At 35.5% G+C, this 17416-nt stretch overlaps 1 protein-coding gene across 1 annotated transcript in view; it reads right to left on the reverse strand.

The window, feature by feature from the left end:
- Positions 1-16940, reverse strand: part of LOC126969628 (forkhead box protein K1) — a 60073-nt gene extending 43133 nt beyond the window's left edge. The window contains exon 1 of the mRNA XM_050815182.1: positions 16149-16940. Coding sequence (XP_050671139.1) covers positions 16149-16513 — 365 coding nt within the window. The 5' untranslated portion in view covers positions 16514-16940. The remainder of the gene's footprint in view (positions 1-16148) is intronic.
- Between the last annotated feature and the right edge of the window lie 476 nt (positions 16941-17416).

A 17416-nucleotide genomic window follows, 5' to 3' on the forward strand; every position in this document is an offset into this window, starting at 1 on the left:
ATATACTGAAATTTATCTAATTCTCGTCCTGGTTGTGGTTCAGTAGACTAATGAGTTGAGGCTTGGTAGCTGAAGTTTGATACAAAATATGGTCCTAAATATTGACCAGCTAACGTCAGGGTGTCGAATCATATTTGAACTTGGAAATTTGGTAACGACCAATTAGTGTGGTTTTTGCGTAAAAAATCTTACTCAAAAATAATACTCTTTTCGTCTCATATCATAAAGGACACCTACCTACAAGAAATAGAGTACAATAATAATATATACTGTACACTATTCAGCACAGTTGTCAACTCTACACTAGGTACCCTTTAACTGTTGCCGTCTAGCAACCCATCGCAGAATCAGAGGTTTCTGAGCTTTAATAAATGTGTACACGTAATACGTGGATTTCTATTGAGACAATTATTTGATTGGAATTAAAAAAAAACTGTAAAAGTGACCAGTAATATGCTCACTTCAAAGGCTTACAATTTGAGAACGGTGATTGGAGATGTTTGCCGGGCCGACCGCCCAGGCCCAAGCAATGCTTCATCATTGATACAAAAGGGTTGACAGTTACTACATAATATAGAGTAAAATTATTAAAATCTTGTTAGAACCAAGACTTGTCGGCTTGTAATATAATTATTGCAGTGTAATATAATTATTGCACTAACTCTAGAAAACTCTACTAACAGGTTTGTCCTTACGCTCAAAACATCGAGCCAAAAAGAAACAAAATATATAAACCGCACTTGAATCTTTAATTCGGTAAACAGGAGCTCGTTAAATGTTACACTCGCAATGTCGGCCGGCAACGACATCGCCACTCGATGACACAAGCCCCGCACGCAATGGATGCGTGACACGCGGTCGAACGTACACGCTGTGCCCACGTCGAAGGAAAAACACGGATCGCTGTCCCAATCATTATCAATAAATTATTCATCAATTAGTTTACATATTAACATCGAGTCACTCAATCATGCCCTGCCGTCGTGAACACAACCATGAACGAAATAGTAGGTTTTAGTTGACATCCAATCCAGTGATCGTGGCTGGCAGGAAAATGATCAAAACGTAGAAAAACAATTCATAATTTTACCATAATAATAAATATGTATACTATATTGAAATATTATTCATTACTAATAAAAATTATATACAATAACACTGCGCGTAACAAGCAAAGCCATTTATGTCCCGTATGTACCTTAATATTAAAGGTGATCTTGAATAACTTGATAAATATGACTCCATTATCTATATTATTTATCGGATTGCGAATGCTACTAATAAAATATACAACTGGAACATGACGACACGGTGGAAATAATGTGCAGCACAGCCTTTTTTATAGAAAAAATAGTATGATTACAAGAACCGGAAAATGATGTTAATTTGTGAGCATCATGTTTCTGCTTATACCGATGACAAGCCATTATGATCCTCTGATCGTCCCATCCATTCCATTAGATTAGCAGTTTCTGAAATGCCAGTCACGTGGTAATTCAAATTCATAGATAGTGATAACACCATTATACAAACCCAATTGTCAACGGCTGGATTAACCATCAACGCAATGCAGCAAAAAGCTAATTAATCATTCTTCAATAGCGAGAAGCGATAAGTAAAACCCAAACAACAACGGACTGTGCGTAAAGTCAGATAAATAGATATTGTAAACACAATATTACGAAAACGCGAGCGCACCGGGCGTATCATGATATAAAGCGTACAAAGATAAATACTAGAATGAAGGTCGCGTCGAACAGCACGCAATCAGCGTAGAAACAATAATAATAGTATCAGCGACAGGCGACAGTTGCTAATATTTCGTAGATATATCTTTAGCTATCTTTGGTACAGCGGTACATTAAATATTGTATTTCAGACGCCGTTATGCCACGTTCAACGGATAATAACGATGATGCTCAAATTCTCGATTATTGTTAACTTTATTGTAAACTGTTATAGACAATTAATAACTCTAATGAGTGGTTCTGCTAATGGTTGACCACCAAACCTATCCGGACTAACTGGAAGAGGTGAGGCAACCGGCCCTGGACATCCGCAACACCAGAGGTCAAGAAATGCGTTGCCAGCCTTTAAAGTGGGAGTATGCTCTATGAATGAACATCCCTAGTCGTATTCGGTTCAGGAAAACAGTAGAATCAAATTCCACATAATTTTGAAAGCGAAAAGTTTCCTAAAACGTATTGGATTTCGGCTATCTCCGTTTTTTACAAGATTATAGCCGTCAATCTATCAATCACTGCACGTTTCATACAATCGAGTGAATCTTAGAGAGTTTCGCTAGGCTGATTATGCCTACGAATGTTTACTACAAGTAGGCATAATTTTCATTCAAGCTAAAAATGTTAGTTTTATAAAATCTTAAAAGTCTTTTACTCACATCTAATAATAATTGTGACTAACTTGTAAATGACCGACGTAAATTAAATTAAATAGATTAGCCTTTGAAATACTTTTTCGATTTTATTGTAAAAATCTATAATTTGTTATAAGCACCTAAAAATATTTAAATTTTAAACAATACTCGTAGCTACTGGTTCACATGGTTCAATTTCAGTAGCTGCAACTGCTGAATTGTATGCGATTAGAACTGTCAGATTAGACTTTGAAGTTGAATGATTCTAAAATCCTATTTTGAATAAAAATGTTGCTCAATGAAATCGAAGTGATAAAAATCTATTAAGAAATCCTTTTGAACCTAGTTGATTCAAACCTAATGTTTCTACAAACACGAAGAAAACTTGTCAGCTTCAAATCAATTTTTGTTTACATTTTATTGTAACATGTTCTTTTTTAAGTTTGGTTATTTGTTACGCTTTAGATAAAAAGAAATTTCTGGAAATAAAAATGTATTAAATTTCTCGTATTTCGTATTGTTAAACATCACAAATATTTTTCATAATTCACTTTTTTGAGATATTCACTTTTTAGCTACCTAGTTTCAATCTATTTTAATCAAACCGTCTGAACGTATTCTTCTGGGAATGTTTCTAATATGCTTTCGTAATCATCAAGATAAGGTGTCACTGATTGAGAGAGGTTACGATGGTGCTTGCAGTCTGTTTTGATTAAAGATTTTCGCTGCGGCTTATGTCTGATAGAGTTTCCCTGCAGACTTGGTATTTGATGATAATGCACTGTATTTGTATGTTTGGATTTATTCCACACGTGAGCGACAATGAAACAACCGGCATCGCAGGCGTGGCGGCCGCGGGCACGTCGCCACTAGCGACCTGTATGTCATCGTGTTTGCAATCCGCATTACGTAACTTTGGTACACAGAAGTCAGAACGATGCGACCGGCCTATGTAAACAAGGCGCGCGACGAGCAGTGTTGTGTCGGGCGAATTATAATACATTATTAACTTACACCAATACAATATAACCGTCTTTTATCTTCGTGGATTTGAATACCAGCTCAATTTACAGAGATATGCTTACCCACATGATTAAAATTAATTATTTATTTACAAAACACAAATGTCGTGATGAAACGTGGGATTAACGTTGCGCCTCGCTGATTACAAGTTACAAAAGCTTTAATTACTGTTAATAATTCATTAATAATATAGCATATTTAATGTTATATTATTCATAAATTAATAATTAATAACATTAAATATGTTATATTATTAATGAATAATAATCAAGTGTAAACAAAATGGTCAAATTGCAAGTAAAGCAATTTATACAATAAGAAGAAAGAATATGTATCTATCTATCCATTATGTAGATAATCTAGGATCAGCCTCCAAAGCAAGCAACTATTTTACGGCTCTAGTTCTCAGGAATTCTTGGCGTTATATTAAACAATAAAACCGTAGAGGTCCTGAGTAAAAATGCGGCGGGAGGCTCCTTTGCACCGGATGCCAGCTAGATAATGGGCACCACAACGCCTATTTCTACCGTGAAGCAGGAATGTGTAAGCAATACTGTGTTTCGGTCTGAAGGTCGCCGTAGCTAGTGAAATGCTGGGCAAATAAGACTTGACAACTTATGTCTCAAGGTGACTAGCGCAGGTGTAGTGTCGCTCAGAATTTTTGGGTTTTTCAATAATCCTGAGCGGAACTGCATTGTAATGATCAGGGTGTATCAATTACCATCAGCTGAACATCCTGATCGTCTCTTTTTTCTTAAAAAAATGCGTAGGGACGTTAAATGATGGTATCCTACTACATGTATTACAATTCACAGGAAGTGTTGTGAAGTGCTAATTGACCTCGTTCCTTCGCTAGCCGTATCCCGAGTGCGGTCCTCAGAAAATTCTCATCGGCGGTTTTTTCCAAGTTAATCGTGATCAATAATATGTGTTTATATATATAATATAATATAAAATACTATCAACTACCAATCAGCCTATCTGAAGTTCTCTGTGATTAAGAGACACACGCTTACAACACAATACGGCGTCGTAAGTTAAAGGTCGGGTGGAGACAGCAGAAGAAATCTCTAAGCTATAGAACTATATCTGACTGACCGTCATTGTTCAAATGTGGACAAAGCCTAATTCAGACGAAGCCGCGGGCAGGAGCTGCACAATTTGATGGTTAATTCATACAAATACACAGTTTAGTAATGTCTGTACATACTTACAAGTAGTAAAGAGGTATGTGATGCTATCTGAAGGGAGGAGGGGAATCAATAGTGACCCGGTTCACGGCTGCATTCACGTGGTGGCGTACTGACGAGATATAAAGCGGATGCGATGCGTGCTGGTGTGATGCTGAGGCACTTGGTATAATACATGCTTAGCGTGGCGCGATCTGATAAAAACCCTCTGTACCACTGGGATAAAATTGTACCCCAAATGGATATCATCAACCTAACAGTTCTGTTGGATACCTGGTCACAAGATCCACAAGCACATAAATCTAATTATAAGGTTACGGGAAATTGAATTAGTCGCGTTAAACATGTCGCCTCACAGGTGACTGACGGCCGTTCCCAAAATACTCTATCTACAGATAGAGATAAATTACTACCTACTACTGTCAGTAATTAGCTGTCAATAATGTGAAGCTGTCCCAATATACAAGTCATTCTTATCGCCTTATATTGGGACTCGTGAATTGCAATTTCCATATGAACTTCTATCGCTGTTAAGCTATACGTTGTCCCATTGACGGACAGCGTGTACGGATAAGGTGAGTTACCGTCGATAAGTTTATTGGGACAGAAAATTATAGTTACGATTTTTATCTCAAGTAAGAGAGACACTGAATATTGGGAATGGCCGTTAGAGACCACCAGCGAGTAAGTAGTAATGTTGTAATAATTGAAACGGCGGACGAGAGAATATGATGTATTTCAGTATACCTAACTACCTATTAATACATCACATTTTATTGGTAAACTGTTTTTTTACGTACGTATATACATATCTATTGCCTTTTTATTTATATATCTATAGACAAGATATTAAACTTTCATAAGTAAACACATTGTATGTAGACGTCGGTGCATAGACGCGACACACACATCAATAGTAGTCTTAACACAATATAGTTAAAGTTTAATTTCCCCAGAGCCCCGCCAGGCGTCACCCTCATCACCTACTCTAACATTATTTATTACTCATTATACACACACTAGTACAAATCGTCTGTTGTCACAAGCTTACTATATCACCCAAGCGAACAGTTGAACTAATTTCTACTTGTTTCAAAATAGTATTATTATATGTTAAGTTTCAGGGTTCGGAAAACACCACTATCAATCTGAAACACATTATTTATTCGATGCTGTGCAATCATTTATATTATGATGAATATAAATGTTTATTTCCGAGTCATGGATGTTTATAAAAATATGTATTTTTTTAATGAAAATAAGGGACGAGACGAGCAGGACGTTCAGCTGATGGTAATTGATATGCCCTGCCAGTTACATGCAGTACCACTCAGTATTCTTGAAAAACCCCAAAAATTCTGAGCGGCACTACATCTGCGCTCGTCACCTTGAGACATAAGATGTTAAGTCTCACTTGCCCAGTAATTTCACGAGCCCTTCAGACCGAAACACAGTAATGCTTACACATTACTCCTTCACGGCAGAAATAGCCGCCGTTGCGGTACCCATAATCTAGCCGGCATCCTGTGCAAAGAAGCCTCCAACAAAACGTATTTATGTAGGTATGTTTAAGTATATTTTATTAAATATAGCGTTGTATTGTACCCATAGTACAGGCTATGCCTAGTTTGGGGCAAGATAATTTGTGTCAAAGTGTGTCAATATTATTATTATTAATACTGATCTCAGCAACTAGCTGTTGTATTGCTTGTATATAGTGATATATAAATAAAAACTGTGTATTCAGTGGAATACGTTCACTTTATTGTTCAGTTACTCAATGACTCAACGAATCACGTGCTTCTCTATACTTATACACCCGTAAGGATTTTTCTCGAATGATGTGATTTTCTAGAAACTGTGACATTCCTAATGTTAAAACGAGGAACAAACATAAACTTGTTAGGCCTACTACTCGGTTGGGTCGACTTAGTAAGTCTTTTGTTGGGCGATGTATATGCTTCTACAATATAATCCCAGAAAATGTAGAAAACAAATGTGTTACGAAATTTAAAGGAATTGTAAAAAAACGTTTGTGTGGGAAATGTTACTATAGCATAAACGATTTTCTTAATGACGCCACGGACTGGGAATGAAGCGAACCACCTCAGGTTCTTTAATTATAAATGTTTATTGTACGATATCACATTGTAATCCATATTTTATATATATAAAAAAAAAGCCCGCTGAGTTTCTTGCGCCCATTCTTATCAGGTCTGAGGCAGTCTCTTTTGAACGGGTGGTAGATTTTGACGTTCAATAAGAGATTTTAAATCGTATTTTGAAAAAAAAAATTGAATTTGATGTTGAACTGTGTTTTTAATCTAAAAAAAAGTTGCTCATAAAACAGCTGAGTATGTTAAGGTCATTCATCGTGACCTTTGTAAGATTACTTTCACATCCCTCAAAAATACAATTAACATGAGTTCTATCCGATAGTACTAATCAAATGATATTTCCGCATAGCAGCAACGTTATCAAAATAAAATATTTTTTATTCAAAATAGGATATGAAACCCATTCGGAAATTAATGCCTCAGACCTGAGAAGAACTGGCGCAAGAAACACAGCGGGCTTCTTCTTTTCAAGCACAGCTAAATACACTATTTAATATTGAACACTTTAATTATTGTGACTGACAGGAAAGGTCGTTTCCTCTCAAACGCCGCCGGAATTCTTTTTCTTCAATCACCGAAAGAATAAAAACTTATACTCATTTTCTGACTTGAAATTGTAAATCCTCACGATTCTGTCCATAGCATCCCTTTATAGTTTACTAGCTTGTGCCCGCGACCTTGTCAGCGTGGACTTCCACATTAAGTCTGAATATATGTGCATAAAAACATAATTATTACCAAACAAAATATAATTAAATACCTACTCTAAATTATTGGAAGTAAGTAAGAGAATTTGTTTTGTTTTTAAAGTGAAAACCCTCACTACACAAATAAAATTTTTATGAACGATGCGGGACTCGAACCCACGACCTCCTGCGTTCCGTGCCGGTGCTCTAACAAACTGAGCTAACCGTTCGAGTGACGTGTCGTCATGATTTACAAGATTTTATGACTAATGTTAGAGCACCGGCACGGAACGCCGGAGGTCGTGGGTTCGAGTCCCGCATCGTTCATAAAATTTTGTTTTTCAAATTTTATTTGTCTAACAGTGATACCTCATAAGTTATTCCTTTCCAGAATACCTTGTTAAGGATGATAGCTATATATCTGAGAGTAACAACGCATCAGTAATCAAAGTATTACCTTTAATTAATATCCGATAACGTTATCGTGCTAGTTCATTCAACTACTGCTCTAGTCTATCACAATTAAATCGCAAGGCTGTACACTCACCACGCAGCGTCTACAATACGCCCTATTACAAACGCAATAAGGTTCCTTTTGCAGCAAAACAGTAACAGTCTATTATGCGCCACTACGGCGTCGTTTGTGTTGAGTGTACAATTTATCTGAATGTTATATTGTTGTGTAAATATTTTGCGCGGCTTCAGTTGTTTATGCTATTTTCTATAAATAGGCTAATACTGGAGGTCACAATTCTTTCATGATTGATAACGACTAACTGTTCTCGAATTCTTCTGCATTACAAGGAAGCTAACGGGAAAGATAATTTAGTGCAAAGAGCTGCATCTCTTTTTTTTTCTTCATTTCTTACTATTCATAAATTTAATCCCCATTTATTAGCAGAGTGGTTAGCGATCCTACCTACAAAGCTAGAGGTCCCGGGTTCGAATCCCGGTAGGTGCAAGCATTTATATGATGAATATGGATGTTTGTTTCCGAGTCGTGGATGTTTAAATGTATTTATGTATGTTTATATGAACATATGTATGTTTAAGTAAGTATATTGTATTAAATATATCATTGTCTTGTAACCCATAACACAGGCTATATATGCTTAACTTGGATCAAAACAATTTGCGTAAAAAGTGTGTCAATAATCAATATTATTATTATTTACACTATATAATACATTAAGCGCTAACCTAACATAAAGCTGTGTGGAAATAACTCAAAGGCTTTGCAATATTTGGAAACTACATGTACATACATACATACATACATATTATGTAAAAAGACGTAGTTCTTTTTTTATTTACAGTAAGAGCATGCAGCGATGATAAAATCAGGAGTATTTCTTTATAGTAAGCATTACACTACATTTTTCATAGTAAGCATTCGCTGAATTTAAGAAGTAGGTACCTGTAGCAATGTATTGCAAACCAATATCTTTACATTATAGCAAATAACGTAAAGATTATTATTTTTTTATTAAACAGCACGTGTTACTCAGTAATATTATTTAATTACCTGGTGAAATAATTATTAAAATTGGTGAAGTAGTATCCAGTTTATTAAGTTATTATCTTGCTTTGCACAAGCCACCTAAAATTATATCAAAGCAATGAATTGACTCTCTGACCCGGCAAACGTTGTTTTGCCATAATATAATCTATATATACAAAAGAGAATGTATGTTTGTATGTTCCCTAATAACTTCTAAACTATTCGACCGATCTCAATGAAATCTTTTGTAATAGATTCGTTGAAGCTCAAGGAAGGTTTACATTTATAATATATATGGCAAAACAACGTTTGCCAGGTCAGCTAGTATAAATATATTATGTAACCCGCAGCCGCTCATTGCAGGTATCAATTAAATATCATTCACGAAATTATTTATATTGCGAATATATTTGTAAATAACTTCTAACCATCTCCGAAATACGCTGCATCTTATGGTATAAGTATTATTCCGATCGGTTTAGTAGTTTTTGCTGTATAGCCAAACGAAAAACCGGCTCTGTTTATTAGATAGATAAATGTAGCTTCATGATGTTTGCCAAGTGTTGTTGCAGTATGTTACTGTCACGGAAAATAAATATTATAATACTAGCTGACCCAGCAAACGTTGTATTGCCATATAAAGTAATAAGAAAAAAAAATTTTTTTGGGGTATAAAACATAGACGACGACCAATATTAAATCGTACATAAAATCTACCAACTATAGGTAGCTAAAATTAAGTTTTTTGTTTACCTCCGGAGAAAGTTCGTTATTAGTTATTCATTTTAAACTATTCTTTCGAATTGATTTCTGAACGACGGGGGACACATCAAAGGAAAAACAAAATTGTTGTTTTTATTTAATTCCGAACATTTTCATATTTATACACCTTTTAAACCTTCTCTAGACTTCCACAAATAATTCAAGGCCAAAATTAGCCAAATCGATCCAGCGGTTCTCGAGTTTTAGCGAGACTAACGAAAAGCAATTAATTCATTTTTATATATATAGATGTCTATTATTATTATATATATTATGACTCGCTAAAATAATATAGCTTCACCAATATTTAGAATCTGTTTTCGGTTGATACCGTCAGGTTATTGGGCGAATGAGCGGCTTCTACTAAAAATGACGCAGTACGACGATGACTCAGCCAACATAAACAGCTAACTATCATAAAACTCACGTTAAGTTTTAATCAATTATAATAAGAAGATAAATATGTACATTGCGTATATTTATATTATTTTTTATAGACACATACAGACATGACGGCTGGCGAGATGAGCTAAAAGAAAAAAAAATGCAGTCACATATTTTTATTCAAAAAAAAGATTTATTGCACGTCAAAAACTACGACCCATTCGAAATAGTGTTCCTCAGACCTGAGAAGAACGGGCGCAACAACCCCAGTATTAATTGGTATCATTAAGAAAGTCATTGTAACGTTATAGTAACGTGTACGACCAGCGGTGTATTTACACTAGGGACAGTTGGGGCGAGTGCCCAGGGCGGCAAATTTTTGAAAAAAAATTTTTAGTCTTATGGAGATTGCTCAATATAATTAATTAATAATTTTTGGTTTTATTGATAATTTAAGAAATTCAATTTATCCATTATTTGTAAATTATAATTTTGGCACGTTTAGTCAAAATTAATAATAAAAAAGATTTAATCAATTTATTTCCTTGGAGATTTAAAATAATAATCGTTTTTTTTTTTGTTTTGTGGAATTAAAGAAATTTAATTAGTATTTTATATTTTTACTTTAAGTAAAATTCCAGTATTGGGGCGGATTTTTTTCCGGTGCCCAGGGGCGGCATTAAGTTTAAATCCGGCCCTGCCTTTTTAACATTCTTTTGAATTTCGTAATACATTTGTTTTGAACATATTCTAGGATCTTGTTGTAAAAGCATATACATTGCCCAACAAAAGACTTTGAAACTCGATTTAACCAAGTACCTAGAAGGCAAAACAAGTTTATGTTTGTTCGACACAATATTTTCAGACCGCAGAGCGCACCTATATCACGCTCAACCGTTTACAATTGAAAGACTCGACAAAAGGTGAGTATAAACTCCGGCCTCGTCTGATAACAAGTGACTCCGAAGCTGGGCGACGCCTTGTCACCGACAATTCTGTTTGGATATTATGTTCTACATATGACTTATGACATAAATCCAATTGACTCTTATACGTACATTTATTACTAGCTGACCCGTCAAACGTTGTTTTGCCATATAAATTATTTTTAGAGTTAAACCATTTCTTGGACATTGCAACATTACTTTATTTATCTAAAATAAATGTAGCCTAAGTTACTCTTTCTTACATCATCGACCTAACAATGAAAGTCCCGTCAAAATTGGTCCAGCCATTTCAGAGATTAGCCGGAACAAACAGACAGACAGACAAAAATTTGAAAAAATGTTATTTTGGTGTATGTACCGTGCCGTATATATATCCATATGAATGCAGTAAAAAACAGTTATTTCAATTTTATTTATATGTATAGATTTAGGTAGGTATAAGTGTAAAGCAGACTAAGAAAAAAGAAATGGCCAAATTTTCCTAAAAAGGTTGGTGTACTCAGTAAGTCAGTCAGTCCGAGATACTTCAAGCCACCACCTGCAATTATATGGCCTCACATGGAGACCTTTTCGCTCCATAGGCGGGGACTCCCTATGGCAACTTCTTCCATTCGACTTCGTACAAAGAAGAGAAGACTCGAAACATTGACGACCATACAGTCAGCTTGATTCTACGGTATTTTTAGTTTATCTCTGTATTCTGTATCGCGTATATCACAGGGATTGGTCAGACGAGATGAGCAAGTTCACCACCTAACATTAGAAATTTCACCCGCATCGTGTTGATGCCTGACGTTTTACAAATGCCTGTTTTCACAAAATCTCTTTACTTCACACAGCCACCGTGTGAAATCATAATATGTAGCCTACAACTGGTTCTATTCCCTAACCGATACAAGTTCAAGTGTAGAGCATAGGTACTCCAATCTCACATGTTGACCCTCTGCTATTGAAAATATCTTTTGCTTTTGTTCTTTCTTTCAGAAGCTATCACTAATCGTTCATTAAAACATGAAGACCCGGCAAAACATAGCTTATGAGGTGACATACTCGTGATAATTACCTTCCTTGCAATACAAAAAGATAATAAATTAAGTGTTTTCTGCTTATTACAATTATGTACTCAGTGATTATTGTTATGTATTTCAATATGCACAATATTTGTAAATAAGGTATTAATTAACAACAAATTGTAAATTGCCCTTGAAATTGATAGTTAAATTGGCTTTATATTTACCAATACAACAGGAAGTAGCAACAGGTCATTACAACAATTGCTAACTAATATATGTATTAATATGCTTCAAATAATAATATGTGCACTGGATGTGGATAAACATTACACAATTTAATTTTAAGGGTCACCTGATGGTAATGATAACAGTCACCCATGCTCTTTTTTTTTTTCAAATTCATAGATATATTTTTATTTCAAAATAGAATTTTAAATATCCATTAAAATGTCTATGCCTCAGAGAAGAACGGGTGCAAAAAACCCTCTGGCCCTCTTTTCTATAATATTAAGTTTCAATAATAGGTAATGACCTGGCCCTTGTATACACTATACAGCATCAAACATATTATACATAATAATATGTAGGTACAGGCTCCTTCTTGGTATTCAATTTGACAATAAAATATCAGGCATAGGACTAAGACTCACTGGTCAAAAATTCAAGAAATACATGGTTCTTTCAAAATTGTATATATTTTAGTAGTCTAACCAATCTTGCTGATATGATTTAAAAGATTGGCTGTGAGTTTCTAATCAGTTCTTCCCCCATGTCAAAGCCCCTTTACGAATTGATGTTTACCAAGCTTTGTTGCAATATGTTAGTTAATAATATGTTATTGTCACTTTTATTGTAACTAAAAATATTTGTATTCCATTCTATAAAGCATAGGACACACATACTTCATGGGACATGAACACAGGTGTTCACATATTTGGGACCCAACAGCAAACATAAACAATTCTTCATTCAGTGAGGAACTTTCTCAAAAAGTCCTTACTATACGTCATTTGTCATGGCACCATAGATATTCCTGAACTATTACATACTTTGCTCAAACTAAGAGTGCCAAGACGGCATACCCACTATACCACCATTTTTTGTGTACTGTCACTCCAGATATTATCAGAATCTTCTAACAAGCCGCATTCTCAACCTCTACTTATTTTTTGAATACTACAACTAATAAAACGTCTTTCCCAGGCTTAGATTTTCTACCTTACCAAAACTGAATGTTAAATATATATTATTAGACAATAATGACATCAGTTGAACCACCTAAATCATTAAAAAACACTCATAATAACTACACACTCACCCAAACACATAATGTTTTTCAGCAAAAAGCAATCATATATATATTGTGAACATATAATGTCAAGAAAATAATAATACACACAGAAAACATAATATTATATACATTTTTTCTTTCTCTCTTTGCTTTATTTCTCTAATCTTGAGTAGGTTATTTATGAATTTATGATTTTTTATTATTCTTCTTCCTTCATAATATAAAATCAGCGCTGGCCAATGTTTTGTTCTATATAGCTAATAAGAAATGTGCTGTAAATGTTATGAAATAAATAAATACTATACTTCATCCTCTTCATTTCAGATAGCAAATCAGTACTACAATCCCTACAAAGCAAGACTCATCACCTCAAAACTAATATATAACTGTCACAATTCCTTGATGTATGTGATCACAAAACTCTTCTATGGATTAAGATCACAGCGGCTCAAGAGGCTAATGATGCCGCTGATAACTACCCTGTAAGGGTTTGTATAGGACAGCAATTGGACCAATTATCTCCCTCCCCTCTGGATGGCCTGCATCAGTCATAAGGCAACATACAAGCTACATGATAAATATTGGACATAGGGGAGTAGATGCAGACAGGCAAAAAACTCTACCATACACAGACTTCAGATTCTGTCATGAGCTGGTGAAACTCACATATCACAGATTACATAAAATAACTCATGATAAAGGGTCATTCTTTTAACAAGCAACTGTTTAATATAGGTGGCACCAACAAATCATCAGTAAATCTGAAAAGACAGAACTTATCTTTTTCACCAATAAGAGCTAGTTACCAGAGCTCCAGCCACCAAATTGATTAAACACCAAACTCTGCCTATTAAAACAAGTGAAAAATCTGGGTGGTTTCTTTGATAATAAATTGAATTGGTGAGCTCTATCAATGAAATTGGAACTCCAAAGTCTTACAACACTTAGCAACTGTAGCAGCGACTAGATGTATGAGAACTTTACCATCATACACACTTTAGTTTAAGACTAGCTAAGACCTTTAGATCTAGTCAAGAGAAGAGGCAAGGACAGACTTAAGACTAAGAGCAAACAGACTGAGTACACTTGACACTCGAGTTCTGCAGGGAATTGTGAGCGAAATACCACTGCTTGAGGCACCCATGGACAAAATACTCATCAGAATAAGTCATCATGTGTTTGATCAAAGATAAAACATTTGACATTCAACAACGAAGTAAAAGATAGCTCTGGTATCAATAAAGTCAGGATATACACAGACAGATCACAAACACATGTGGTACTAGAGCTTGTGTCTTCCTGCATGACTAAAATATCAGTATATCAATCAGTCTAGGCAACCTAAACAACACCTTCACACATAATGTATTGGTTTACCAAAGCGGCAAAAACAGTAGCAGCCAGAGATGTCAGATACATTCATATGAAGATTGTCTCCGACAGTGCATCCATACTTCAAGCCCACTTTAACCTTTATCTCTGTCTTAACTGTTTATAAAGGAAATATGAAGAGAGTCGCCCTGCAGCGGATCAAAGTAATGATAAAGTAATGATGCTGCAGATGAACTAGCCAAAATGGGCTCTGAGGCTATAGTATGTGGACCGGAAACCATTGGTACTTATACCTCATACCCAAATCAATACATGGCTGAGCACAGTAACTCACTTTAAAATGGAGAAACTCTGATGGATGCATACAAACAAAAAATGCAAGCAACTCCGGTGGCAGCAAAGAGGTTATGATTACAACTTGACCAAAATAGGCTGGGGCAAAATACTGCAAAGTTATACATATTATTATCAGCCACTGTCCCTTAAATGAGCATCTGTTTACCATAGGTGCCACAGGCAGTTTATGCAGGAGATGCAAGGAGACAGAAGAACAACTGCCACAAATCCTCCAATTTCCAGTATCACTCCCTGATGGCCTGGGCTGGTTGGAGTAAGAAGATTAACTGACCCACACAATGCCCCAATTAAGTGTGCGAACAGGCCAGGTGAAACTTAACTATTAGGTGTCAATGACAGTCCATGCAGGGCTTTGTGCATCATATTACAGGAAGAATAGCCCCACACACAATTATTCGGTACGGGAGTGAAGCATGAGACTGAGAAAACAGACTGCTTATTAGAGAACAACTGGAACCCATTAGAATCAATTTGATACCTCAGTTCCAAAGTGTAACAAGTCTGAAATTTAGTAAGTTTCAGATAAGTATTAGACATTGATAAATGAATCCACAATTACCATAGAGATAAGTAAATACAGTTTAGTTATTACTTCCAATATTTCCTTATCAGTATTAGAAACCCTTTTGAGAAGAGTTTTTATGATTATATAAATAATAGTACCTATGTAATAATTTACTGTATTAGACCCTGGCTTCTAGATTGTCTTGCTTTCCAGCATAGGACTCCCCAAAGATCTCTTGCCTTTCCTCATCCAAGTCATAATATTATTATCCCATCTAAATATACAGTAATAAATAATAACATAGTACCTACATAACATTTACAAAAAAAAAACTTTTAAATATTTAATCAAATTTTAAATTTACTTACAATTTTTTATTGCAAACCTACATTAAATATAACTAGAGCTTACACTATGTAATATTTTAATAGATAACTTCAATATACACCCACTAAGCAAATGATTTTTAGATATTCAACTTAACCTCACTTAAGAAAAATAAATAAAACCCAACAAAACTGCAAATACAGTCATAATTGTTTTGTAAACAAAATAAATTAAAATCGGGTGGGTAGATACAAACAAAATAGACAATGTTTACAAACAAAGCTAATAAATATCACGTAATAACGACCTTTGCGCGTTATCTGTCGGTGTACTGACCTTTTTGGCAGCAGCATTGCGGCCGCTCCCTTCCGCTGGAACACTCCGTCGACGAGCACGCCGTTCTTGCTATTGCATGTCAGGTAGAACTCCGGGTGATCGTAGTACAGTTCGAGATGGCGACGAGAGATAAAGCTGGAATGTCCCATATTCACGTCTACTTGTCCTCGGCTCGAATTCCGACCAATAATCACTTTCTTTTGACGAATTAGATACTCAAAGTCGCGACCGTCTAGACGAGCAATCGCTATGGGCGCCGGTTCCTGCGCCCATTGCACCTTCGACGGCGAAGGGGGCGCTGATTTGAGGGATAGGAGCGCCCATGCATCGCTCTCAGAGCTTCGCGAGATCTGAGTCTGAGCCATCTTCGGCGTGCGTACCTTTATCACCAACGTCCACACGCGGGGCGCCAATTCTCACCAAGATAGCACATCACAACCCAGACACTGTTGAACCACGACCCGGATATCCGGAATCCGTTGAATCCGTGTTCAATCTGCGATTTGAGGTTACTGACGGGACGCACATGCGCAAACTTTCCAGTTGTATTGTACGGTAAACAAGAATTATATAAATCACACCACCACGTGATAAAACTGTATACATATACTTTGTCAGGAAACAGATCGATATCACTCAGTTTGGAAAGAATGTCCCATGACAACTTGGTAATCACTAACGTTTTATTTGTTGCACAACAATATTTTCGCAATATGACCGAAACTAGACACTAAAGTAAACACGAGGTGAGAACAAAAATAACCAAAAACGTCAATTCGCCATCAACGCAGTTTACATTTCGTAGCGCCATCTACGCATATTGCAAACATAACAAAACAACTATTTTTCAAAACGTTTCATTCTACGGTATATCATAAAAATTTATATTTGTTTTATGTATAAAATTAAAAAAAAAACTTAACCATAAATATTATTACTATACCATACAAATTAGTAATAGAAAACAAATGCTCTAAGCTTGGTGGTCTACTTTAACGTGACATTGGCTAGCTTGTGGTATACCACCTTCCACAGAAGACATAGTACGAAGGATAGAATAGTCTATGGTGTCTTGCCTGTCCAGATGGACGAACAGAACCAAAAAAAAAGTCTATGGTGTCGAGTGTCAGATGTCAAGTTGAGCAATCGGTTAACGGCTACACAGTGTATTTTTATGATCGGCTATCGGGTAATTCGATTTTCAGTTCGGTGAATTCTGAAATAATTGTAAGTTGATTGTGAGAAAATTGTAGCAATAAGTAAAATTA

The sequence above is a fragment of the Leptidea sinapis genome, chromosome 18 (assembly GCF_905404315.1).
Source record: "Leptidea sinapis chromosome 18, ilLepSina1.1, whole genome shotgun sequence".
In the NCBI taxonomy this organism is placed as follows: domain Eukaryota; kingdom Metazoa; phylum Arthropoda; class Insecta; order Lepidoptera; family Pieridae; genus Leptidea; species Leptidea sinapis.